This window comes from Neofelis nebulosa, chromosome 15 (genome assembly GCF_028018385.1).
Source record: "Neofelis nebulosa isolate mNeoNeb1 chromosome 15, mNeoNeb1.pri, whole genome shotgun sequence".
In the NCBI taxonomy this organism is placed as follows: Eukaryota; Metazoa; Chordata; class Mammalia; order Carnivora; family Felidae; genus Neofelis; species Neofelis nebulosa.
In genome coordinates, this window is record NC_080796.1 from 47980784 (window position 1) to 48005153 (window position 24370).

The 24370-nt window shown below is 46.8% G+C and overlaps 2 protein-coding genes across 5 annotated transcripts; both read right to left on the reverse strand.

Moving 5' to 3' along the window:
- Nucleotides 1-1040: 1040 nt before the first annotated feature.
- On the reverse strand, nt 1041-15432 carry ADIPOR1 (adiponectin receptor 1). 4 transcript variants are annotated; one of them, XM_058700726.1, is made up of 9 exons: nt 15255-15431; nt 12200-12266; nt 8814-9048; nt 7029-7145; nt 5840-6011; nt 5181-5367; nt 3709-3896; nt 2237-2430; nt 1041-1919 (listed from the first exon to the last, which is right to left on the reverse strand). In XM_058700726.1, exons 3-9 carry the CDS (start codon nt 8952-8954, stop codon nt 1791-1793), a joined length of 1128 nt encoding a protein of 375 aa, XP_058556709.1. In that variant the 5' UTR covers nt 8955-9048; nt 12200-12266; nt 15255-15431; the 3' UTR covers nt 1041-1790. The 4 variants fall into 4 exon arrangements, with proteins under 4 accessions (XP_058556709.1, XP_058556707.1, XP_058556708.1 ...); XM_058700724.1 differs by lacking the exon at nt 12200-12266; XM_058700725.1 differs by lacking the exons at nt 12200-12266; nt 15255-15431 and adding an exon at nt 14840-15238.
- Nucleotides 15433-18330: 2898 nt separating this feature from the next.
- On the reverse strand, nt 18331-23697 carry LOC131495678 (NADH-cytochrome b5 reductase 1). Its single transcript, XM_058700728.1, has 9 exons — nt 23583-23697; nt 23126-23275; nt 22935-23007; nt 22377-22483; nt 22029-22158; nt 21255-21338; nt 20081-20166; nt 19509-19608; nt 18331-19160 (listed from the first exon to the last, which is right to left on the reverse strand). Exons 1-9 carry the CDS (start codon nt 23595-23597, stop codon nt 18988-18990), a joined length of 918 nt encoding a protein of 305 aa, XP_058556711.1. The 5' UTR covers nt 23598-23697; the 3' UTR covers nt 18331-18987.
- Between the last annotated feature and the right edge of the window lie 673 nt (nt 23698-24370).

Below are 24370 nucleotides of genomic sequence, written 5' to 3' on the forward strand. Positions count from 1 at the left end.
TCATGTTGTAAAGTGTTGTTTCATAAAACGTTTGAATGTCGTAGCATGTGTATATGCTCTATGCACATCCACAGTCATCCCACCAAAACAGTTTCACCAGCAGCGTCTGGTCTGCTCCACATCTATACCAACACTTAACATTAGGATCTTTAATTTGTGCCAATCCAGTGGGACTTGGATGGTTTATCACTTGGGTTTTAATTTACGTTTCCCTCATTACCACTTGAGCTTGAGAAACTTCCTGTGCGTTGGCCTAGTTGGATTATTTTTTAAAAGAACCATTTGTTCTCCCAGTTGTACAAACCTGACTGTTGAGGTGAACCCAACTTTGTAACTCAAGAAGATTCCCGTCTAACTGCCTACAGTTGGTGATTACTGTGGACCTTATGCTATCTAATGAATACAGCACATGTCAGATTGCGTGCAATTCACAAAGGCACAGAAAAGCATGGAATAACCCCTTGATGAGACAACCTGAAGCAAGGCAGTTTTAAAAGAACCAAACTCTAGAGGCGCCTTGGTGGCTCAGTTGGTTAAGCGTCCAACTTCGGCTCAGGTCATGATCTCGTGGTCCATGAGTTCGAGCCCCCCGTCGGGCTCTGTGCTGATAGCTCAGAGCCTGGAACCTGTTTTGGATTCTGTCTCCCTCTCTCTCTGACCCTCCCGCGCTCACGCTCTGTCTCTGTCTCAAAAATAAATAAACGTTAAACAAAAAAATTTAAAAGAACCAAACTCTAAAGTAATATGTAGTAGAGCTTTGATCACAAGGGATATATTCCTAGCACCTTCCAGAATCTTCTAATCATTGAACACTACTACAGCAAACCAAACTCTGTAGTAAAATTTCCGTGTGGTAAGTAGAAAAAAAATAAAGCTGTATTGACGAGCTGATGCTAGGAATTCAATTAGACTCATTCATTGGCTCGCATGTGCCTGTCAATTACCTGTGATTCACATTTGTATCTCAGCAGAATCTGAAACTATTTAACTGGTTTTAATCCTTTGGAGTTGTGTACAAATAGTTGAGACCACACATGTCAGATCTTTGAATGCCAAATGTCTCCTGTACTTTCTTTTATTATCATCATAGTCTTTGCATCAAGATACATAGCAATGATAGCAGGTTTCTTTTTAAAGCTTAGTATTAAATATTAAATATCTTTCCCCATTTTAATTTTACATTACTCTGCCAAGAAAAAAACAAAATTAAAAGTCAAGTTACTTGAAGCCTGGACACACTTCCATGATTAGCCGGGCTATGTAAAAGTTGGTGGCTGTGTTCTTCCTGCTGTAAAAGCAGATCCAGGCCCTAGAAAGATGGGACCAGGTTCTAATTGTTTTTGAAAAGTGTGCTACAAAAATGGATGGCCTGTTATAAGCCAGGTTACAAAGTAAGGATGGGGGTAAGGAAGGGACATTTTCCTCCAGAAACAGGATTTCTGAAGAGTCCCAGTCCATCATTTTTTCCCAAAATGGCTAGAGGAGGGGTAAAATCTCAACATGAGCTTCGAAGTATTGTCTCTGTGAGGGGACGGTAGTTGCTTTGCCAACAAGGGGGACTGCTGAGGCGGGGCATGTCTGAGTCGGACCATCCCCACCCTCCTCAGCTAGGGAAATGGAGAGTCTGTTGCCCAGTGGGTGTGAAAGTGGGCTGAAGCTTGGTTGGTACTGAATTCTCTACGAGGTTTCTTCTAGAAACAGACAACTCAGACTCTTCCTCTCACATCAACAAAGAAGTTATTTTTAAAAGCACTTGGGAAGTTCCTCCTCCACCCCTCAGGTGGGAAGGCTCAGAGAAGGGAGTCATCAGTACAGCCCCCCTCCAGGCCGTAACGGAATTCTTGAAGGTTGGAGACCCCGTAGAAGTGGACAAAGGCTGCTGCCACCACCAGGACATGGAAAATCTGATGAGACTGGAACTGCAAGGGTAACAAGAGAAGAGCCTTTAGGATAGTGGCAAGGAGAGATTAGAAGTAAGTAGCAGAAAGCAGTCTCCTCCTTGAAAACATTTTTTTTTTTTTGTATCATAAAAGTGGTATTTGCGTTGCAGAAAAATTTTAAAAATCTTATCGGCGATATGTCAAAATGGTAACCTTGGTTATTTCCCTGCCACGTAAATATATGCACCCCCAAACACTACCCGATCTCCGTGTCTCTCACCGCCTTTTACTCAGACCTGTAACTGTGGCTGCTCTCATTCACCATCACAGGCCCTTCTGGAAGAGTCATCTCTTACCCATATGTCAAATTTTCCAGGAAAGAAGCGCTCGGGAATTCGAGCAGCATAAAGGCCAGCTCCGGTGATGTACATCACAGCCATGAGGAAGAACCAGCCCATCTGGCCCACTGTGGTGGCCTTGACAAAGCCCTCAGCAATAGTAAAGTGCATGGTGGGCACAACACCGCTCAAGCCAAGTCCCAGGAACACCCCTGAATAAAGCAGAGAGACGACCGTCAAGCAAGGAAGCATCCACTACACGGAAGGCACTGTTGTCTTTCTCCGGAATTCAGATGTTTAGTATGACAATTAGCTATCTTCCATGTTTAGGAAATTGAGCCCCTTGATGGATAACAGCAGACATTTCGTCAACATCCAGAATGGGAAGAAGGCTGTGTAAGTGCTAACATCGCTATTACCTTGTAAGGAGCACCAAGAGCAAATATCCCCCGTTCTTTACTATTTGTTAAGAAATGTGAAGCCTTACCAAAAAAAAAAAAAGAAAAAAAAGAAAAAAAAAAAGAGAGAGAGAGAGAAGAGAGAGAGGGAGAGAGCGAGAGCAAAGGCCATATCTATTAAAGCCCTCTGATGGCTGACTCAGACACAGAGCCTAAATGGCAAGGCTTCAGGCAGGTGGCTTGCAAGTCAGAGGGAAGTTGGGCACGTTTTCCATTAAGATCATAAAAGATTTAAGTAACAGAACTCTGACCTCCTGGGTAGACAGACACACCCAGATCGGAAGTTGTCAAGGCTGCAGGGACACACAAGTAGGTTAAGAGGAAGGGAAGAATGGGTGTTTGTCTCCACACCACCACGCTACACATAACTGGAGGGCAGGGACGACCTTCTGCGTTTCTGCGGATGCTCTTGTTAAAGCACGGTGCCTTATTCTTTAACGTCTTTAACTTATTCTTTTAACTGAAGGTTAAAACACAGCAGACATGAAGTCCAAAGGGCCTAAAGACTAGCGGCAACTCGTGTGTTGCTTCCAGAATAAAGCTTAAAGGGGGTGTCCAGATGAGCCAACACAAAGATGTATATGCTGATGGCTGCTACAGACGTTGTGACCAGTGTTTACGCTCAAGGTACTTTTTCGTTCACCAAACCCAGTCTTCCATTCCCTCAGGAAAAATAACTCCAGGTGTTTGAATTTTAATCCCTTGGTTTGAGTGCTTAGGACTCAGGTCATTAAGATGACCATGCTCTGTGCATCTTTTAGCTTTCTGAAACCAAATTTAAGAGTAGTCATTTTTATACTTGGAGTGGATTGATTAGCTTGGTGACCAGGTGTCCTGTTAGCTAGCATGCCACTGAAATAGTCTGAAACATGGGGGAGAACTGAACTTTGAAAATCCACGGTGTTCTGAAGGTTAAACACAAGTCCGGGTTCAGCTGGGCTCCCCAAACTGCAAACCACAGGGCCCAGGGTTGAGCCTATTAGGCCCAAGGCCCAAATACAAATGAGGTTTACACTAGGGCTTCCTACCCACCTGCTCTTGTCTGCCGGTGCTTAGGAGTGGCAAACCGGTCCCACTGTGCCACAATGATGGCAGAGATGCCCAGGACACAGACGATGGAGAGGTAGATGAGCCGTGGCTGTGGGGAGCAGTAGAAGGAGTAATAGAGCCAGGGGACAAAGCTCCCCATAATCAGTAGAGCAATCCCTGAATAATCCAGTCTAAAAAAGAGCCACAAAAATGAAATGAATCAGTGGGAGAAAGGAAGACATCCTATGGCTTGTTTAACTTGTTCTTTCTGTTCACCTGCTCCCAGATCTGACCATTCTGTCTCCCTCATTTCCCATACAATCCCATACATACATTTCCCATACAATCCTATATCCTGGATCAAACACCCACCAGGTCAAGCACGTCTGTTGTGCAATGGAAAAGTTTCTACGAACCCCTGATCACAGGACTTCATCCCTTCCCTCGGTTGTGGGCAGCCATATCTCCCCCTAGTGGATACTTCGATTTAGGAGTTCTGTCACAATTCCCTGATTCCCAGCTTTCCATTCACAAAGGGCTCTGAATGTCCTCCCTTCAGTTCTGATTAAGTTGAGTTCCTAAAACAAAACCCTTAAATTGGGAGTATTCTTAAGAGGTACTGTTTTGACTTAGTCGACTTTTTTAACGATAAAAATGTATTCCTGTTACCAGTGTTACAGGAAAAACAAAACAATCCACCATCACAACCAAAACCACCACCACCACCAAGCAAATAAACAGAACTCCGGGGGTGCCTGGATGGCTCAGTCGGTTGAGGGTCCAACTTCGGCTCAGGTCATGATCTCGGGGGTTTGTGAGTTCGAGCCCTGTGTCGCGGGCTCTGTGCTGACAGCTCAGAGCCCGGAGCCTGCTTGGGATTCTGTGTCTCTCTCTCTCTCTGCCTCTCCCCCGCTCACGCTCTGTCTCTCTCTGTCTCTCAAAAATGAATAAACATTGAAAAAAAATTAAAAACACAAAAACAACAAACAGAACTCCAGGCGCAGCGTGGGGGAATATGAAAAGCATTAGATGAGGGGCATCTGGGGCTACCAGAGTGCCTGGGCAGCACAGATAAGCTTAACTTGACTGGTGGGTAGGAACGCTGGCAGAATGAAGCATGGAACACTGCCACACCCTGCCGGGCCAACAGGAAGGCCAGATAGTACTGGGCATGTGCTCGAAGAGCAGCCCACTGGCACCCCAAGTTTACAAAAGGACAGTGCTGCACGGGTAAAAAATATGTTCCACACTCGGGTTCTATCAGTTGCGGAGGCTGTGGGGCATTTTTCCATGAAGGATTTAAGAGAAAAACTGTACCACCTTACTATGCCCACAAAATAGAAAGCCTTTCCTCTGGTCCGTCAATCAGGGAACCTTCGGGAGTTATTGGCGTTTCCACTACCCAGTCAGCCCTCCAGTCACAACACGTTGACAGTCGCATGTGGTCTTTCCCTCCTGACGTTCTTTCAACTCACTTGGAAAAAGTCCGAGAGACTTTCTCTGAATGACAATAGACGGTGTGAAAGAGCCAGGAGAAGCTGAGACAGAGCACTGCACCCAAAAAGAACATCCCAAAAACCACCTTCTCCTGTAGAGGGGCCATGAAGTACATATTTGGTCTGAGCATGGTCAAGATTCCCAAAAAGAGAAACAGCACAAAACCTGCAGGAGGGAAAAGAAAAAAAAAAAAAAAGCCTAAGGAAAAAGAGAGTACGTGCACTTTTGACAGTTGATGGCATTAAATCAGTACTAAAGCTACAAGGGTTGAGCTGTGGGAACCTCAGTCTAAAATTTCAGGAGAAAATGGCAACAGTCGTAGAAACCCTGACTAAAAGAGCACTTTTTTTTTTTTTTTTTTTGAAATACCAGCATTTTGTTTTGACAGTAGGAATTTATGAAGTCGAAGGGTCTGCCTCCATCGAGGACAGTTCTGCCAGGGATCACATGAGAACATCTGGTTCTAATTTCTTTTCCGGGTTCTAGGCCTTCCTCCTCTCGTCTCAGAGATCATGATTGAGGATCAATCCATCAGAACATTTTTGCCATTTTTCCTACCCATGGACAAAGGCTATACAATCCCTTGAGATTTGAGAAGACAAAAACAATGGGTATTTCTCCCACCCAGATCACTCACCAAGCAGATGGGTCCAGATGTTGCCAGTTTCTGTATGGATGCGGAAAATGCTCTTGAAGCAAGCCCGGAAGGAGGGCATCGGCGGTCTGTGGCCATGTAGCAGGTAGTCATTGTCCTTCAGCCAGTCGGGGAGTACGTCATATGGGATGACCCTCCAGCGTCCCTCCCAGACCTGGAATACATACACACTCTCTAAGAAGGGTCCCAAAGGAGGCCAGTCTCTCCAGGCACAAGGGGCGAAGGACAGCCAGTCTAGGAGAATGTCAAGCATGCTTTGGGTGGTCCTAAGTAACAGGGAATCAGCCAAGACAGAGTGTCAATGAGGCTATCACAGTACTGTGTATCTCGACCAATTTTTGTTAATGCCTTTGTTCTTCGTTCTGTTAGTTTATCTGGATGTGCTTTAGATTAAGCATATCTCAATCTTTAAAATTTCAAAATTAATACAGTGAGTGAAAACAAAGAAATAGAAATGAAATATATGGTTTCAAAAAACATACTTTTTTTGCCCTCCTCTGCTCCTCTACTCCAGGGGATTCTGGTTGACCCCTGCTCAATCCTTTCCCCCCAGTAGATTCTAAGTCCTCCTTAGGTTGAGACTGTGTCTTTTTAGAGCAGTGATTCTTAACCCAGGGCACATGGACAATGGACAGAATGCAGGGAGTGGATGGAAATTTGGATGGGAAGAAATTATTTTTATTTTCACTCACCTCTAACTGAAATCTAACATTTCTTTCAATTATAAATGTGAACAACAAAGCCCAGTAGTTCTAGACCTTTTGACTGTCACCCACAGAAATCATAGATATTTTCATACATTAGCTTTGCAGATACCAAAATATTGTTATTCTTCACCGCTTAGAAATTATAAATTTAAATAAAATACGTTATCATTTTCCATGAATGCATATTTAATGTGTTCGTAAAGGAGGCCCACATGAAAATTTTAAGTTTTAAAAATTAAAAAATTCTGATGACTGCCAAAGGGATCCATGGCCAAAAAAAAAAAAAAAAGAAGAAGAAGCTAAGAACTTCTGTTTTAGAATATATTTTGAACAACGTCTAACATGGTAGGCAATACAGATTCAGGCATAAAAGTTCTTCAATCCAATGCATGTTTGCCAGCTGGGAGCATCCCCAGGAAGCCTGCCGTCCTTCTCCTTCCAGAACAGAAGCCAGCGGGCTGTACCTTATACACAAACTCCTCCATCTTCTCCATGGCGTGGTGGGCTTGCAGGGGAAGTGTCAGTACCCGCACTTCCTCCTCCTCTTCCTGGGGCACTGGGCATGCTTGCTCTTCTTCAGCCTGTAGGGGGGAAAAAAAAAACCAAAACCCCAAAAAACAATCCTAAGAGTCATCTCATAAATGGTGCTTTTCCAGATCAGAAAGATCCAGAGAAACCCAAGCTGAACGCTTTCTGCCTAGCTTCTCTCCTATACATAGGGCCTTGCGGCTTTTTTCTCTAAAAACATGACAGTGAGTTTATAACACTACAGTTCAAGCTTTATTAATACTTGGTACAGGCTGGGGTGGATGCTCAATTCAGCAGGCAGGAGACAGACTGATGGGGACTGACATCAAAGCGATATCGGATTGGCACGTCAGTCCTACCTGTTCTTTAAGTCGGGACAGCCCATCCTTACCTCTTGGACAGTGGTTCCCAACTGTCCCCCATTTCCCAAATGTTTCTCTATTCCAGACCACTGAATTCTCAAAACAATGGAAAAGACAGAGTCGCAGAGATTCCCTTAACAATTTAAATCTGTTCCTAGTTCCCTGTGCACTGACTCTGGGGATTATATCATGACGGAAACTTTGTATTCCTAGCAGCTCCCAGAGGTATCAGGGCCTTCAAACTTGGTTCTGTAGAAAGCAGAAGCACTGAGTCCTGTACCCCAAGGAAGCTTGACATAAAACGTGCACACGGGTGAGCACTCCCCTATCAGGGAGAGAGACTTTTCTCTCAGTCCCAAGGCTCCAAACCATGGAGATGGAAAGCCTGGAGGTTCAGCTCCTTCTCTGGGCTATTCTCTTTCTCTCTCCTGTTGATGGGCCCTGGGAAACAAATGGTCCCTCTTAAACTTTGTGATGTAGATTCCTGTTTGCCTACCCCAATGTCCATTCTCTCTCTCTTCCTCAGTAAAAAGGTCCTTGGTTTTACGCAGGGTGGCAATGTTACTGTGATTTTACTCAGGCCGAGTGAAGAGGTCTAAAGTCCAGTGCAGCTGAATAGAATGATGTAACTAAGATCTGGCCTATGGGCTGTAAATGGAAGTGTTGTGAGGTACTTCCAGAAAGGGTGGGCCCTTCTCCTCTTTCCCCTTATTCATTTTTGAGAGTAGTGAGCAAGAGAGTGAGTAGGGGAGGGGCAGAGAGAGAAGGAGATAGAGAATCCCAAGCAGGTTCTGCGTGGTCAGCGCAGAGCCCTATGTGGGGCTTGAACTCACTACTGTGAGATCACGACCTGAGCCGATATCAAGAATCGGATGCTTAACTGACTGAGCCACCCAGGTGCCCCCTTCCCCCTTCCTCTTTTGTAGTGGCTCGTAGGTGGATGTGATGGGTAACATTAAGAATGAAGGAGGAGTGGGGCACCTGGGTGGCTCAGTCGGTTGGGCGTCCAACTTTGGCTCAGGTCATGATCTCATGGTTCGTGGGTTCGAGCCCCGCATCGGGCTCTGTGCTGACAGCTCGGAGCCTGGAGCCTGCTTCAGATTCTGTGCCTCCCTCTCTCTCTGCCCCAACCCACTCGCATTCTGTCTCTGTCTCTCTCAAAAATAAATAAACATTAAAAAAATTAAAAAAAAAAAAAGATACAGATAATACAGTATGATAAGGACTGGGATAGAGATACTCCCAGGGTGCTATGGTTCCGCCTTTGGGGAGAGAGGGGAGATCGTAAAAAAGTGGAGACTGACACAGGCCTAATGAGAGGTTCTGATCAAAAGAATGACTCCTGGGAAGACAACTTACTTTGGTTGGGTTGGCAATGGCCCGTTTGCCCTTCTCTTCTAGCAGGGGTCCCAGTTCAGCCAGCTCCACTGTGTCCGTTTCCCTGTTACTGGCAGGAGCCCCATTGCCCTGTGCCACCACAGATCCTTTGTGAGAAGACATCTGGCTGGTATCTCAATCCCCTGCAGCTTCAGCTTGGGGATAGGTTGGGGTCTCTCAGCCCCAGGGGGCAGAGATCTCCCTGTGGTGGTAAACACTAAAAGCAAACACAAACATGAAGGGTATTGAGAATTGATTCCTCTTACAGTTTCATATCCGCGAGTCGACACTGAGTAAGACACAGCTAATCAACGCACATCCTGTCTCCAATTCTGAAGGCCAGTTAACTGCTAAATTCAAATCCATTCCTTGTTCTCCCTCTTTAATATTAGTCTTTACTCAGAACTTCACTAATCTGACAGATAAGGTTGAAAATGTAACATCTGGTTGCTTGTCTTCAAAGGATCTGTGGTTATGGTACCAAACTGTCACCAAGAAAATCAGCTACTCACCTGCAACCCCCTCTCACAAGTGTGGAGCCCATTTAGTGAGGAGAGTCTAGCCTACCATTCCCAAAGCAATTCTGCCCAAGAAACACTTGGTTCTGAGAATGAGGAGCAAAAATACGAAGCCAGCCCCTTGAACAACACGGGTTTGAACTGCATGGGTCCACTTATATGCAGATTTTCCTCAGTACATATATGTACAGTAATGTGAATGTAAATATATTTTCTCTTCCTCATGATTGTCTTAATATCATTTTCTTTTTTCCAGCTTACTATATTGCAAGAATACAGCATATACTACATATAACATACAAAATATGTGTTAATCAACTGTTTATATTATTGGTAAGACTTCTGGTCAACAGTAGGCTATTAGTAGTTAACTTCTGGGGAAGTCAAAAGTTATTATGTGGATTTTCAACTGTGCAGGGGTCAGTGCCCCTAACCTCTGTGTTGTTCAAGGGTCATCTATACTTCAAGACCACCCGAGCCGTAGAAATAAATTAAATGCCAACTGAACTCAGTTGGGCTTTATCTACAAATGCTCTGACAAACGTGCCTTGCATGCAGAAGGAACTTGGTTGAGAGCTAGATGCCCGGGGGTTAATTTCTCTGCGATGTCTACTAATTCCATTGTAGGATTATAGCCTGGGTTCAACATTTGTATAACAAGCTTTCATCACAATCTCTCCTTAAAGCAAGCAATAACTTACCTGGAAGCAGGAAGTTGAAGACAAGGAGGCAGCCCCAGCCTTGCCCTTTGCCACACACATACCAAACAACCGGCTCAGCAAGAGTTTGTCCCCACCACCACTGCTCATCATCTAAGCGCCACTCAAATTAGTCTTTCAGAAACTAGAGACAGGCACACAAATCCTTAACCAGAGAAACCTAGAACTCAGTTTTCTAGGAAAAACTTCAAACACTTGAGGTTCTCCTGAGTTGGACTTCAGGGAGTAGTCTTTCAATCAGGCCTCAGGGAGATGAAAATATGAAAATGATATCGAAAAAGAGAGGAAAAGTGCCCAAAGATGTCCGTCATCTTGTAAATTACTAGTCGAACCCCTCCCCCCACAACAAAGGAGTTTATTACTCCTAGCAATAGTAATGACCAGCATATTCGCATTTTTATGCACTGGTTATCCAAACCCAATAACCACAGGGCCAAACAATACCTGCACAGGGAGTGGGCTGCACTACCAGAGAGGAAATTTAAGCTTAGGGAATCCAACCCTTTTATAATAGGCAGTAAGTAATCACCACTGCTTGTGAGAGACATTGTATCTATCTCCCACCGCTGTTCACTATATAAACATCTTTGGTATCTTTTTTTGTTTCAAGTTTTTATTTAAATTCCTGTGTGTGTGTGTGTGTGTGTGGTGTGTGTGTGTGGTGTGTTTTTAAACATCTTTGATATCTGTACCAGTTCTCTTTTCATCCAACACCAATTACAGTTCCTTCTCGGGGATTACAATTGGATATATGTAGTCAGATGAGGGCAGTCCTCAGGTTTCAAAAGTCATGCTCTGCTCAACTCACAAGCACAGCTGACAGCAACAGGCAAATCGAGTTCAAGAGAGCAAACAGTAACTCACTGTACAGCAGACCTTTATATGGTGTCAACACATAGACAGTTTTTCTTCCATGAAATGCGCAAGATTCTGACAAGACAGACGCCAGCCCGTAGCCATAGCGAACAACTGAGCCCAAGGTGAACAGGAAACTGAAGGCCCCTGAAAACCTCAGGAAACAGGCAATCCACATAAGAAACACTGGGAAATCTTTTTCAATAGGTTGACCGCAAAACATATTTCCTCAGAGTGAATAAACAGCTTTCCTCAGAAATAATTTATGCAAGAGGAAAAAAAAAAGTTTTGGGCCCTTTGGAGAGGCCTGAATAGGGGAATACACTTAGCTTAAAACACTGCTGCCAGCACTTTAGAGACAGGCCACAAGGCGAAAGAAAGAAAGAAAGAAAGAAAGAAAGAAAGAAAGAAAGAAAGAAAGAAAGAAAGAAAGAAAGAAAGAAAGAAAGAAAATACTCAGGTTCTGTGATATGTACCCTTGATTTTGGTCAGACCCTATACAGTATTTCAAAATGAATGAATGAATGAATAGGGCAGCATTCTAGTCGGCAAGCATATGACTTATTAGCTTCTTGTCATTAGCTAAGGGTTTATGTACTTTTTCTTGTGCTTGTGGGGCTTTCTCCTTTTCCTCAGAGTAAGCCAATACATTCACTGAATATTTAACAAATATATTTAGCACTAGCACCCTAAGGTATTCTAAGGTACTGTGCAAAATACCCAGTTGAACAAGTGTCTTCAAAGAGCCTTTAACCAGATGGCACAAGGTCATTTGTGACAGGTACAAAATCAGCGATACAATTTCACTGTTCCAGGAGGGCAGTGGAGGGAGAGAACACATAACCTAGGATGGCCACACACTAAATTCAGTTATTTCAAATGCTGTGTAACTATTTCACTTGAGGCAATGAGAATAATATAGGCAAACGTTTAAGTTGGGCAGGTAGGGTGAGAGACCCAATGCAGAATCCCGCTTGATATTTATTTCCTCATTTGATCTGCAAAGTTTTTATACCCTCAAGTCTAATGTTCTCCTAGGATGATCTCTGTCTCTTGGCCATCATTAGTCTTCTCGCTTTCAGCCCAAATCACTCTCTGTTAATTCTTCTGATTTCCCTCTAGCTCCTCTATCACGAGCTCCTACACCTCCCCTCAGCGTGGTCTTCTAGGCCCAGAGTCACTAAACGTAACAGACATCCTAGTTAACTCACAAACCAGCCAGCAGCGGCAACTCATCACACAAGATACGGCATCATGCATCATGTAAAGTACATACAATGGAGGTCAATGGAGATCACATCATCATAGTGAGCAAAGTCCATTGTCCGGTTTGGTCTTCTAAACTGTAGCAACACAGAGACAGGAAAGGGAGAGATAGGGATCGGAGGTCTGGCAAGAGAGGAGAGCAAATAACACTAGGACCTGGAAATATAACTTCTGATAGGGTGACCACTCATGAACAACCGGGGATGGTTACAAGCAAGTGTTTTTGTCTCTATTGTATAAAAGCAGCATAAACCCTTAAGGTCTTAGGACTGATTCTGAGAACACTCACGTGCATCAAATATACTTCAGCTTTCTGCCAGCTTTCTACATCCTTATGTATTTTAGAGGAAATACATTTCCCCTCAAACTCGCCACACCCAATATAGCAAATTATAACTGGGCCTAACTCCACTGAGTGCATTTTTGATGGGATTTCTTCAATTCAAGCTAATAAAATCTTTACCACTAAGCTTTCCAACTGGATAAACCTATGATATTAGAGAATAAAGCTGTGGAGGCAGGGAGGTGTTTGTGCTCCTATAAATAAGATAATCCTGTGCCACACTTGGGAAAGAACTGATTCTTAATCACCGGCCAGTTCTAGCTACAGTTTGTGTCCCTCACAGTTTCTGGAGACATTTATTCTGTGAGCCAGTTCTGTGAACTAGTTTCCCTCCTTCCCTGGAGTCAAAGGCATAAAGCTTCTTCTGGAAATTTTTAATCTAGAGTCCCCGGACCCTTAGAAATTCTGTGGCTAGGCATGGGTAGGCTCTATCTACGTCTGCCCGACTCTACTGTTCTAAAGCAAGATTACTCTAGCAGTAAAGTCAAAGAACACAGCCATCTTCTCGATGCACGCCTCTGTTAGAGGTGGTTTCACAACCGTTGGGGGAAAAGTGAGTCAAGGCCAAGGCCTATGTTTGAAAATCACCAGATTGCAGTAATGGTGCCGTGGCTTTCTCACGGGAGGCTAAGTGTCACTGACTTAGAGTCTGAAGTGGAACATCACAATCTAACTTTCTTTGTAGCTGTTCTCCAGCTAGCCCAACAGAAGGAGTCTTTTTGATCCCAGAGACAGAGAACCTTTTTCAAATGCCATGACAAAAAAAAAACAAAAAACAAAAACAAAAAAAAACAAAAAACAAAAAACACACAGGCTTATGGAGTTGTATGCCAGTCCCTGTTTTTAATACCTGGCTTTCAGATACATGGTCGATACAGTTATACATCACAGCAGTCACTTTACAAAGTGTACCTCGGAAGCCCCAACCTAGATGCATGCCTAAAAGTCAATCAGTCGGAACTGGTTTGCCTACAGGGCACGTTCAAGGATCCTTTCAATCTAAGATAACTACAAACTTTACAAACATTAATCATGCCAACGTTTCTGAACAGGAAAAGGGGATTAACTCTGAGCACAGTGAGAGGAGCAAAATCCGGTGGGCAACATTAGAGATAAACGGACATTAAGGGAAAAATGTAATGACTCTGATGTGTATCTGTACTAGGAAAAAAACAAACAAACAAAAACAAACACCATAATTAATAAAGCTTCTGGGTTTAAGGATGACTGTTTAGTTCACCAGTGTGATTACAGGTAGATGGGACAGGATAATATAGCAAGAGTGTTAAAGAGTTTCAGTGTGGCTTTATAGCATAGGAGTCAAAGGAAATTTCCTAGGCAAACAGAGAACGAACTTAACTGGCCTAGAAAGAAGCACAAACTCTATTCTTTCTCCATCTGACAATATCTATTGATTATTTACAATGTACATGGCACTGTGGCTACAGAGATAAGGCAAAGGAGCATTAGAGGCCTAACATGGTTGCTGACCTCTATTTTAAGAGGGGGCAATAATTTTTGTTTTCTACTAACATCCCTACAAGGCCAAACGTCAGTAAATGCTGGAGGAGAAGTTCAGAAGAAAAGTTCAACTTTAGTTGGAACGATCAGGAAAGGTTTTGTGGAAGATTTTAAGGAAGTATCTTGATAGGTAAAGATGGGACTAGTGGCCATTCCAGAAGCACACCTGGTATGAACCAAAGCAGGCTCGAAAGAACATAGTGCCCAGGGCAGTGAATAATCCATTTTTCTATAAGGGAATCTTCCAAAGGCAAAATGAGGCCAGACTGAAAAAACTGAAGATAGCCTAAAAGCCTACTTAAGGTGGTGCACTTTACCCATTCGCAATGGCGAGCCTAGTGATCCTTTCCTACTTGCAGGCAGAGTGGTCATTTATTTTTTAAATCCCTTCAGAATCATGTAAATTTTTTGGCCACTGAGAACAGAAGGCTTTCAGATTCTACTCTGCAAGTAGGTATATTCTGTGGAGGTCTACCTTAAAACCAAAGCTTTGAAGACCTAAAATCTCAAACATGAGATGGCATACATCGATGTGAGATTTCTGAGGTAATAAAATTCCGTTTTCCCCCAGTTTGGATTTTGCTCACATTTCAGCTTTTAGGATTACCTTAAATAAAGGTAAATTGTCCACTAATCTCCCTTTCTCTCCCAAGTCGAGGTGGGGACACTGTTACGGTTCGATCTGCCAAGGACTTGTGGTCGAGGACCCTGGGGGCTGCCCCTGCCACCAAAGGCTGAGAGAGGTGGTTCTGCGACCCGAGCCCGCACCCCCCACTCCCCACTTGCCTGGCGCAGCGGCCTTGGGAGCCGGCTTAGCTCTGGCCTGGCCCGTCTCGATACAGGGCCGGAATCCAGACGTCTCGACCTCCCACCGGGGCTGGGAAGACTCGGCACTCACCCGCACTGTGGCAGTCGGGAGAAAGTCGGAGGACGAGCAGCCCACCCGCCCTTAAATTGTAGTGGAGGCCGCCTCGGAGGCGGCGCGAAGTGGGAGGGGCCGGAAATGTTTACAACCCCGACCGCAGAGTAGCCGGGAGGCGCGGCCGGCTCCTGGGTGGGGGTCTCGAGACCCTTGGGGCGTCTGGGCAAGTCAGTCCCAAGGGCTGTCCCAGCCTCAGGCCTGCGCCGAGGCTCCCGGGGGTTCCTGAGCTGCGGCCGGTCCCCGCACACCCGCTCGCCGCAGCAGCCGGGGGGAACTTACGGCCGGCAGGCGGGCTCTGCTGGGGGCCGCGATCCCCGGCGCTACATCCCGCGGCGCTGGAGGCGGCCTGCGGCCGAGCGGCCCCGGATCTTCAGCGCCTTCCCCGCGCCGGAAGGGGCGCGCGACCACTCGGCGTCACCTCCGTGGCCGCGTCACCTCCTCCCGGGTGCTCCCTCCTCCTCCTGACAGGCATTCCTCCCGCAGTTCCAATCACAGGCCCGGTCCCCTCGGCCACGCCTCCCGCTCGCGGGGTGCCGCCCCATCCGACCTGGCCCCGCCCCCTACGCGGCAGGCCCCACCTGCGAGGCCCTGTTTCCCGCGGCAGGCCCCGCCCCCTCGCTCCGCTCCAATCATGAACTCCTCCTCTAAAAGGACCACACCTCCAAGTCACTAACTGGAGCACGTGATAGAGAAGGAATTTCAGGGAATTAGACCGAGCCCTGCGAAGGAATGCCAAATTCCCTACCGTGCACCTTGTTCACTAAATTGGGAAAGTCCCTCCATTTCATCTGTTACCGATGCCAGTCATTTTATCTCCGAAAACACTTAATTCCTTCTTCAATCTCATGGTCCCTCCCTCCAATCCACAAATATTTATTGAAGCGCTTATCATGTGCTAGCACTGGGCTAGACTTAATTTTGGTTAGTTATTTCTGTTTGGAAACAGCGGAATTGTTTCTAAATAGTCTTGCTTGACGGCTCCCTGCTCCAGCTCCGTGTTCTCATATTGCAGCCAGAGTGGTGGCGCCAGAATGCATGTCGGGAGACTATTGGATGGTGCAGCCCTCATCTGAATCACAGAACGCAGAAACTTTGACGAGCTGTAAGTCAGTTCTTTCAATTCTCCCAAGGATAGTACATAGCTGGTGCTATTCTAGATGCTAAGAGAGAAGGTAATTTATTATAACCTTACATGGATGCCTAAAGCCAGTGGGATGAAATCTTTCGGTGCTGGTAAAAGCATGGGCTCAGGAGTCGGATAGAACCAAGTTTCGGGCCCTGACCAGCTTATGATCTTTAGAATGTTACTGAACCCCTCCAAATAAGAATGATCTCATCTGGAAAATGGCAATAAAATAGTGCTATTTCAGGGGCGCCTGGCTGGCTCAGTCAGTGGAGCACACAACTCTTGATCTCTGGGTTGTGAGTTCAAGCCCCACATTGGCTGTAGAGATTACTTAAAAAAAAAAATCTTAAAAACATAGCCTATGTCACTGGCTCTTGGATAGGATTAAACAAGATAATTTATGGAGGCTCTTAGTGTGATTCCTGGCAAAAGGTGAATGCTTCATAAATGTTAGCTATGTGTTGCCCACTGTATAAAACCTCAGAAACTTCCATTGTTCACAGGATTTTTTTAAGTTTATTTATTTTTGAGGGAGAGAGAATCCAAAGCAGGCTCCATGCTCTCAGCACAGAGCCTGACAAGGGGCTTGATACCACCAATCATGACCCCAGGACCTGAGCTGAAGTCCAGAGCCAGCCGCCCCCACAGCATCGAGTTTTAAATCTCTTCCTGGTAGTGTTACAAAGGCCTTTCTCAGCTGGCTCTCACCTACTCTCAGAACTCTTCCTCCTCTATTTTCCTTCTGGCATTTAGGCCTCAAAGAACTCCTCCTAGTTCTCCAAATGTGAACTTCTCTTTCATTCCTCCAGCCTTTTTCAAATGCTGATCCTTCTGCTAGATTGCCCTTCCCCCCATTCTCTGCTGCAAGATCCAAGCAATTTACAATGCTCAGTTCTGGGTTTGGCTTTGGACTGAGACAATCCTAGGTTCACATTCTGGCTCTGCCAGCCACTGACCGACTTCATGACTTTTGGCAAATCCTTAATCTTAGACTCACAGGATTATCATAAGGATTAAATTATATAGACAAGTACTTTGCACAGTATCTGTTACATGGCTAACTCAAAAATGTCTCTCTTCTCTGAATCTTTTCCAAAACCTTCCCATCTGCACCTTGTATCTCTACTATGCTATTAATCACACTGCACACAGTGTTATAATTGTTTATCACTTGCCTATCTTACTCTAGACTGAGTTCTTTGGGGATCGAAGACCAGTGTTGGTCATAATTGTGTCCTCAGGAACAAGCACAGTGCTTAGAAGGTAGCAGGTCCTTAGAATACATCCTGTTTGTATGTCGAGTGAATGAGGCAGAAACCCATGTAAGACAAGAAATGGTGAGCTTCTGTGTGGGAAATGCTCTTTGCTGGACTGCTTCACTATTTGAGCCTAACAATCCCTGTGCAAGATCTTTCTTTTTGGAGGTGAGGTGGCCAGGTGTATCCCACAGAGAACAGTGGCATACACATACGAGTTGATCGAGAAATGTTTGATGGAATACTCGTAACAATTTATTGACAACTCTGTTATATGGAGGGGTGAATTCTGGGGGTCCCACAAGCCTTTCTTTTGGGGCCCCAGGGAAAGCAACACATAGTTCCATGCAGAGAAACAGTGCCGACCTTCCTCTTGAGGCCATTTCATTGTTCTATCCCAATGGGACTAACAAAGATCTGAAGAAGCTGCCCTAGTCTAAACCTGGGAGAAGTGGGTGGATCGTCAGAGCAGAGAAGGGCAGTTAGGACAGATGGGCCTGGGGGTGGCCAAGCCTATCCAGGCACCAACAAGTCTGGCTGGGGCTGGTGATATCAGGTTACTTTTTAAAGGGGAAAAGCTTCTCGTCCAAACAGAAAGACAATACTTTCATTTGTTTGCCAGGTACCCTGAAGGGTACGTTTGGCGAAGGGAGGGCCAAGAGAAGAAAGGGAAAGAGTGGCCAAACCAAGGGACCACTGTGATCATACCTGGGCTCAAAAAGCATCCCCTCTAACTTCGGTTCTCCTCCCCCTCCCTTCGAAGCCTCCAGGGAGAAGTTGAGCTCCTGCCTCTGCTGAGACAGCTGTTAAGTGATCACTGAGTTTGTGGCCAGGTCAAATTTCAGCACATGGTACCACTGCTCAAAGGTTCTCTGGAAGACCTGGGAGGAATTCTGTGCTGGGAAATCCTTCCTCCCCAGATTCTCAGACATGAAAAGCCTTAGGAACGAGGACCCCAGACACAACAACCCCATAGGTTTAACACGGGGGCCTTAGCCCCATTTATTTGCATAGCCAGAGGTCTCTGCCACAAGCAGCAGTCTTAGACTGTGGGTAGCCATTTCCTTCCAGCCTGGGCAGGGGCTGGGAAAGACAGACACACAAACACATATTTCAGATTCCCTTCTCTGATGTCTGAAGAAATCATTTTCTCCTTTCCTGCAATCTTGAGGAGACCACCTCTGTGAGGCTGCTCAACTTGCGCTCACTAACACACACACAGAATCTGCTGTGGGTTAAGCACCGAATATTAAGTAAAACCCATTACATAGATTGTTCCTTTCATCACAGACACAGAGTGTGATGCTATCAAGGAACTAGTCAGTACAAGCAGCGAAGGTACATGCTTCCTTCTTTCTGACCCATGGAAGAGATGTCTCCATGGGCCTGACCTGGGCCTTCTATCACAGGGAGATTTGGGGGGCCCTTTCAGGGAACGACTCAGCTTTAGCCCTCTTCCATGGCTACAAGGATGTCATTCCTGCAGGTATCCTCCAGATTTCAGCTCCAGAGTAAGACAAAAAAGGCTGACACTGCCAGGAAAGGAATCTAGGGCTTATAGCACTTGAGTACTGGCTGAGGACAGTTGCAAGGAACAGGACCAGGGACACAGGCCCACGGAGCAGGAAGCTCAGTAGATGAATCGCATCTTTTGTGAGTAGCCCAGTTTGTCCAAGTTGGGATGGCAGGCCAGCTGCACCATAGGGGGGGGCCCGCAGAGCAGCAGCAGCACGCCATCCCCTGGGGCGGGCAGGTGTTCCCGGATCATGTCAGCAGTCACAAACCCCTTGCTGTAGGCCCAATCTGCAGTACAGAGGAGAAGAGAGAGCAGACATTCCAGACCAGACCTGAGCTGACAAGGGGCGGAGTACCATGAGGCAGGGAGGAGGGGGGGCCCCGGAGAGCCTCCAGAGAAGGTCTCAAGTTGTAGCAGCAGTTAGACGGGGAGACTCAGCCTGCTTCAGCTTCACAGCCATGCCTGCCACCCACCCGGAAAACAGGAGCCAGAAGGAAAGGGCCCAGGAGATCACCATGTCTGTTGCACTCACACTTGGGAGTGTGGCAGTACCAGGGAGGGTTTGTTTCATTGAAATCAGAACCCCCAGTGCAGGAAGTCCCTGATTTGGGGGTGTCCAGGAACGGGGAGGGTACCTTCTGGGGGGTGATCCAGAGTGAACCAGAGCTTAAAGCGACTGGGATATCGGGCCTGCAGTTCCTCCAGCTCCTCCCGCAAGATTATGTCCTTTTCAGTCTGAAATGAACGGGGAAGCAAAGGTTCTAGGAACCTCATGAGGCCCACGTAAAAAAAGTTCGCCGCTCTGACAACTTTCCAACTGGGACAGAATTAGAGAGCCAAAGTTCTAGGGAATAATCAGGGCTTTTAGAGAGTTAGCGTGAGGGGAAAGAGAGGGGAACAGACTTTATTTACACAGTATGGAGGAATAAAGATGAAATATTTCACAAAGGAAACCCAAGGAGCAACTTTTTACGCTTAGGACTCAGTTCCTTAAATGTGTCCTTTTCATGTTTCCTTGGGGGCCAGGGAAGGAATTTGGCCCCATGCTCTGTCCTCCTTGCGGTAGTAGAGGGTCCTCTACCTTGCAGGGGGGACCTTGGACAAAGGCTACAACAGGCTCTGGACTAGCTCTGCCTGCCGGTGCCACATCTCTCAGGCTGCCTGCACAATAGCTTTAAAGACCCAGGCATGAGAAAAGTAAACCAACCTGGTTGGCAAAAAGCAGAGAGCACTGGGTCGGATCTTCAGGGTCCTTCAGGATGGCCCGAATCAGCTGCAGCATTGGGGTGATTCCTGCAAAAAGGCAGCCCACCATGAGACAGGATGGCCGCAGACCCTCCCCTGTCCCAGCTCCTGAGCTGACCAACCTCTCATCTTAATTCTTTCTACCCATTCACCACGCCGCTCCATTTTTCCTTTAGTATCCCGATCCCCGAATCCTCTCCTGTGTCCTGGAGCACTGACATTCCTGGACAGAGATGCCCTTGACCCCACCTTCAACATCATGTCTGGTAGGTGCACTGTGGTCATACTCCATATTCGCATAAGATCATACAGTTAACAAACGGAGGGTTGATGGGGGGTGGGAGGGAGGGGAGAGTAGGTGATGGGTATTGAAGAGGGCATCTTTTGGGATGAGCACTGGGTGTTGTATGGAAACCAATTTGACAATAAATTTCATATATTAAAAAAAAAATAAGATCATACGGTTGAAATCCTTCTAAGGAACCAATCTAAAACCCTTCCTCTGAAAGTCTGTTGGAGGCTTGGACTCAAATGTCACAGATAACTGTAAGTACCTACTGATTCAGTGATGAGGGTTCTGGAACACTGGACTTGAGGGTTAAGTGCATGTGCTTTGGAAGTGGACAGAGTTAGAAACTAACCTTACCTCTGATCATTACTGTTTACCCTGTGGAAACCCTTCAACTTCTTGCAACCTCCGTTTTTTCATCTGTAAAAGGGGAAGACTAATATCTACTTCATAGATACACACATAAAGTGACTAGCATGGTGTCTAATATTTAGAAATGTTCACTGTTTGTTCATTTTCTTCCTTCTTGCCTATCCTATTTCTAGCTGCTTCTCCATTCTCACCTAAAAATTATTAGATTCATTCCATTTGAGGTCTTAGGAGAACCCACATGATTTATTTCTCTCATTCTATTAGTTAAAAAAAAAAATTCCTTATTTATTTATTTTTTTTGGTTTCTACCTGATTATGATTTTGTTTTTCAGATATCAGGGAGTTCTAAGCATCACCAGGAATCCCCCGACTAACAGCTTGGCTATGATTACCAAACCTTCTGAGAGTCACTTGGGCGTTTTCATGGCAACAACCAATAATGGTGGGAGAGAATGGCCCCTCAAGTGATATACACCTGTTCCGCCGGCAATCATTCCCAGTTTCTTCGCCACTTGGGGTTCTGGCGGAGATTTTTTGTTGGGCTGAATGCTAAAATTCCCTGAAAAGTCAAGTTAAGAGAGGGGTGGAAGAAAAAAGTCAATATGGGGGACTAAGAAAACAAATACAGAACGGAAGATGTATCCCAGGCCGGTTTAGCAGCTGCAATGAAATCTGATCCTGGAGCTTGGGTGGAGGTTTGAGTTGAGCCAGCCTTGACAATGATACACTTGAGGGACAATGGGGTCAGGACTATCCGTCCCATATTATTAAGTACCAGTCAGTTTAGGGCCACACAATGAGTCATTAGCTGCTTCTGGCAGACCGTCACTCCCTGGTGAGGGAGACAGGCATGGGGCCAGGTGTGAATCTATTTTCCCAAGTGGCACAGAGCAGCTCCAGAGGCTTGCTAATGCACACAGCTGTTCCCATGGGCAGGGATGAAAGCTGTCTGGCTATCTAAACTGCTCAACTTGAGAAGCGTTCGGGGGAGGGAAAGAGAGACATAGGTTTGCTTTAGGCATCTTCACAGCAGTCATGGCTGGTGAGCTCCAGTGGGTAGGGAGCTGATCCCTGTGGCAAACGGAACTGAGAAATATGCCTTTCCAAAATATCAGCGCTATGTTTAAAGGGCAGGTCTGGCCCTTATCCACGTACTCACATACATGCACACGCACGGCCACAGTGTGCCAAGTGGACTACGCGTAATGGAGAAGTGGGAGACAGGCTCAGGGAGAAGAGGGGCCATTACCTTTCCCAGTGTAAGTGAGCAAACCACTTGGCCCTCGAAATTCCACCACATCCCCAATCTTCAGGCTGTTTAGGTACTGAGACATCTTCCCTCCCTCAGGAAATTTGGGGTGCACACCCTTCAGGTACACCTGGTAAGACAGAATGGAAAACACTTTATCTGGAATGTCACTGGCTTCTGAGCTGAAGCTAGCGCAGGAACTACGCATGTGCTATCGTCCCCAGTCCACATACTTTCTTCATATGCCCTAAGGACACATGTCTCCTGCTATCAAACAAATCTTGGAAGTTTACAAATTCCAGAAAGAGAGGGATAAGGAGCTCCTGGGGTTCCTTCCTACCCACTTACCTTGATGACAAGATCCACGTAGCCTTGGTCCTCGTCACTGGTGACAGGAGTATATGGCCTGATGACCAGGCTGCCATCGATCCGGGCAGAGAGGTAGACATGTTTGCCTGGGGACCATGTGTAGAGCTACATAAGGGCTGCTGGTGGACGTGTAGCTTTCCTGTCACCTTTCAAAATACTCAAGGAGTTTTGAGAACAAGGATGTCTTGCTTCCTAGAGTGGTTCCAATGAGATAGCAGGCAGGGAGGGCCCCTTAGGGCCCTCAGAAGCCCCCCATTGGAGAAACTCTTGTCAACTACTGCCAGGACCTTAGCAGTAGCAGGAGAATTGAGGGTCTGGGCAACGAGGAAAAAATAAATGTTTGCTCAGGGGGAAATACAAACAAATCCTGCAGGGAGGAGGAAGAACTAGTGAGTGTCAACGATGTCTAGGGGCACAGAAGCCACACCCTGGAGGGGCCCAGTGGTCAGTGATACCTCACCAATCCAAGCTGCGTAGGGAAGGGGAATCACCCTCTTAGGATACCAGGGAAAGGAGCCCACTCCACACTTTCCTTACCCACAGGCAGCCCCAGAACGTGGTGGGCGGTGGGCAGGGCAAAGCGGAACCTCTTGGTGTTGTGGCTCACAGTCTGGAGGATGGACGACACACACGTTTCACCAGGCAGGTCTGGTGCTGCAAAGTGCTTGGGGGCATCCCAATCACAGTGGATGGTCCCTCCTCTACCCGGGCTTTCCTCTACAACTTACCGTCTTGTCTAGCAGTCGCAGCAGGTACTTCTCATTGGGGTCCAGGAGAGTGACCTTTGGCCGGCGGGACTTTCGAACCAAGTACGAGCCCAGAGCCAGGCCAAGCACAGTCAGCAGCCCCACCCCCAGGGAGGCCAGCAGGACTGGGCTCTGTGGATAGAGAAGGCAGCGTGACCATCATGCTGGGGAAGAACCCGGGGAGTGGGTGGTGACTGTCCCATACGACCAGCCGCCCCAGGGATGGCTTTCCCGAGCTCCAGCGCGAGAGCCTTTCACGGCCAGAAAGGTAACCGGGGAAGGGTCCCAAGTACTGTGCGGTACCGGGACCCCGGATTCCAGAGCAGGTGTAGAGCCCTGCGGAGCGGGGTCGGCGGCGAGAGCCCCAGGTCCGGAGCTGAGTGCCCAGAACGAGATGGGGCGGAGTCCCCTGGTGCAGGACGCGGAGCAAGGGTCTCACCGGTTGGAAGCCCATGACCGAGCACCTCGTCCTCCACCGCCAGGCCCGCGGACGGATCCCACAATGCGCCGCGGGGCGGGCAGGAGGCGGGGCGGGCAGGAGGCGGGGCGGGCAGGAGGCGGGGCGGGCAGGAGGCGGGGCCTGGCGAGGGTGGGGCTGGTGGGCTGAGTGGCTCTGCGCCCCACCCCTTTGCTCTCAGACTTGGTGGCTAAGGGCCCCAGGAACCTCCGGACTGATCCAAGATCCTTGAAGACCGCAGCTCCAGGCCTCCTTCCCGTCCCCAGCCTCCTATTCCCGCCACTTCGATCCGCTTACCCCGAACAAGAGGGGAGTCCTGTCAAATGTAGAACTACACCAAGTTGGGGGACTAGAAATCTGAGTCTGGAATACGAAACAGAAGGCTGTCTGACATTGAGCCAGTTGAGCAGGAAAGGCTGAAATTAATCATTTTAGAGTCACCTTAGTTTTTCAACAGGCTGAACCGCAACAGCATTGAACAGTCTGGCGGGGTCTTCTTTAGGAATGAGGAGCGTGGCATGGCAACTTCATTTCCTGGTCCCATTTGGTTTTGCATACAGCACCAGGACTTCGGTACCACTCAGTAGCTTGCTCTGGGTCCAAATCAAGCTTCTTGTCCTGATCTGGGTTCTCCTACCCTCAGGGTCAAAGACCTGGGCTTTGGAGGCAGACTGTACAGAATAAGAATCTCGCCTCCAGCACTTACTGGCTCTGTGACCTTAACTTTTCTGCAATTCCTCATCTATAAATGGATATATATTATCTTGTGT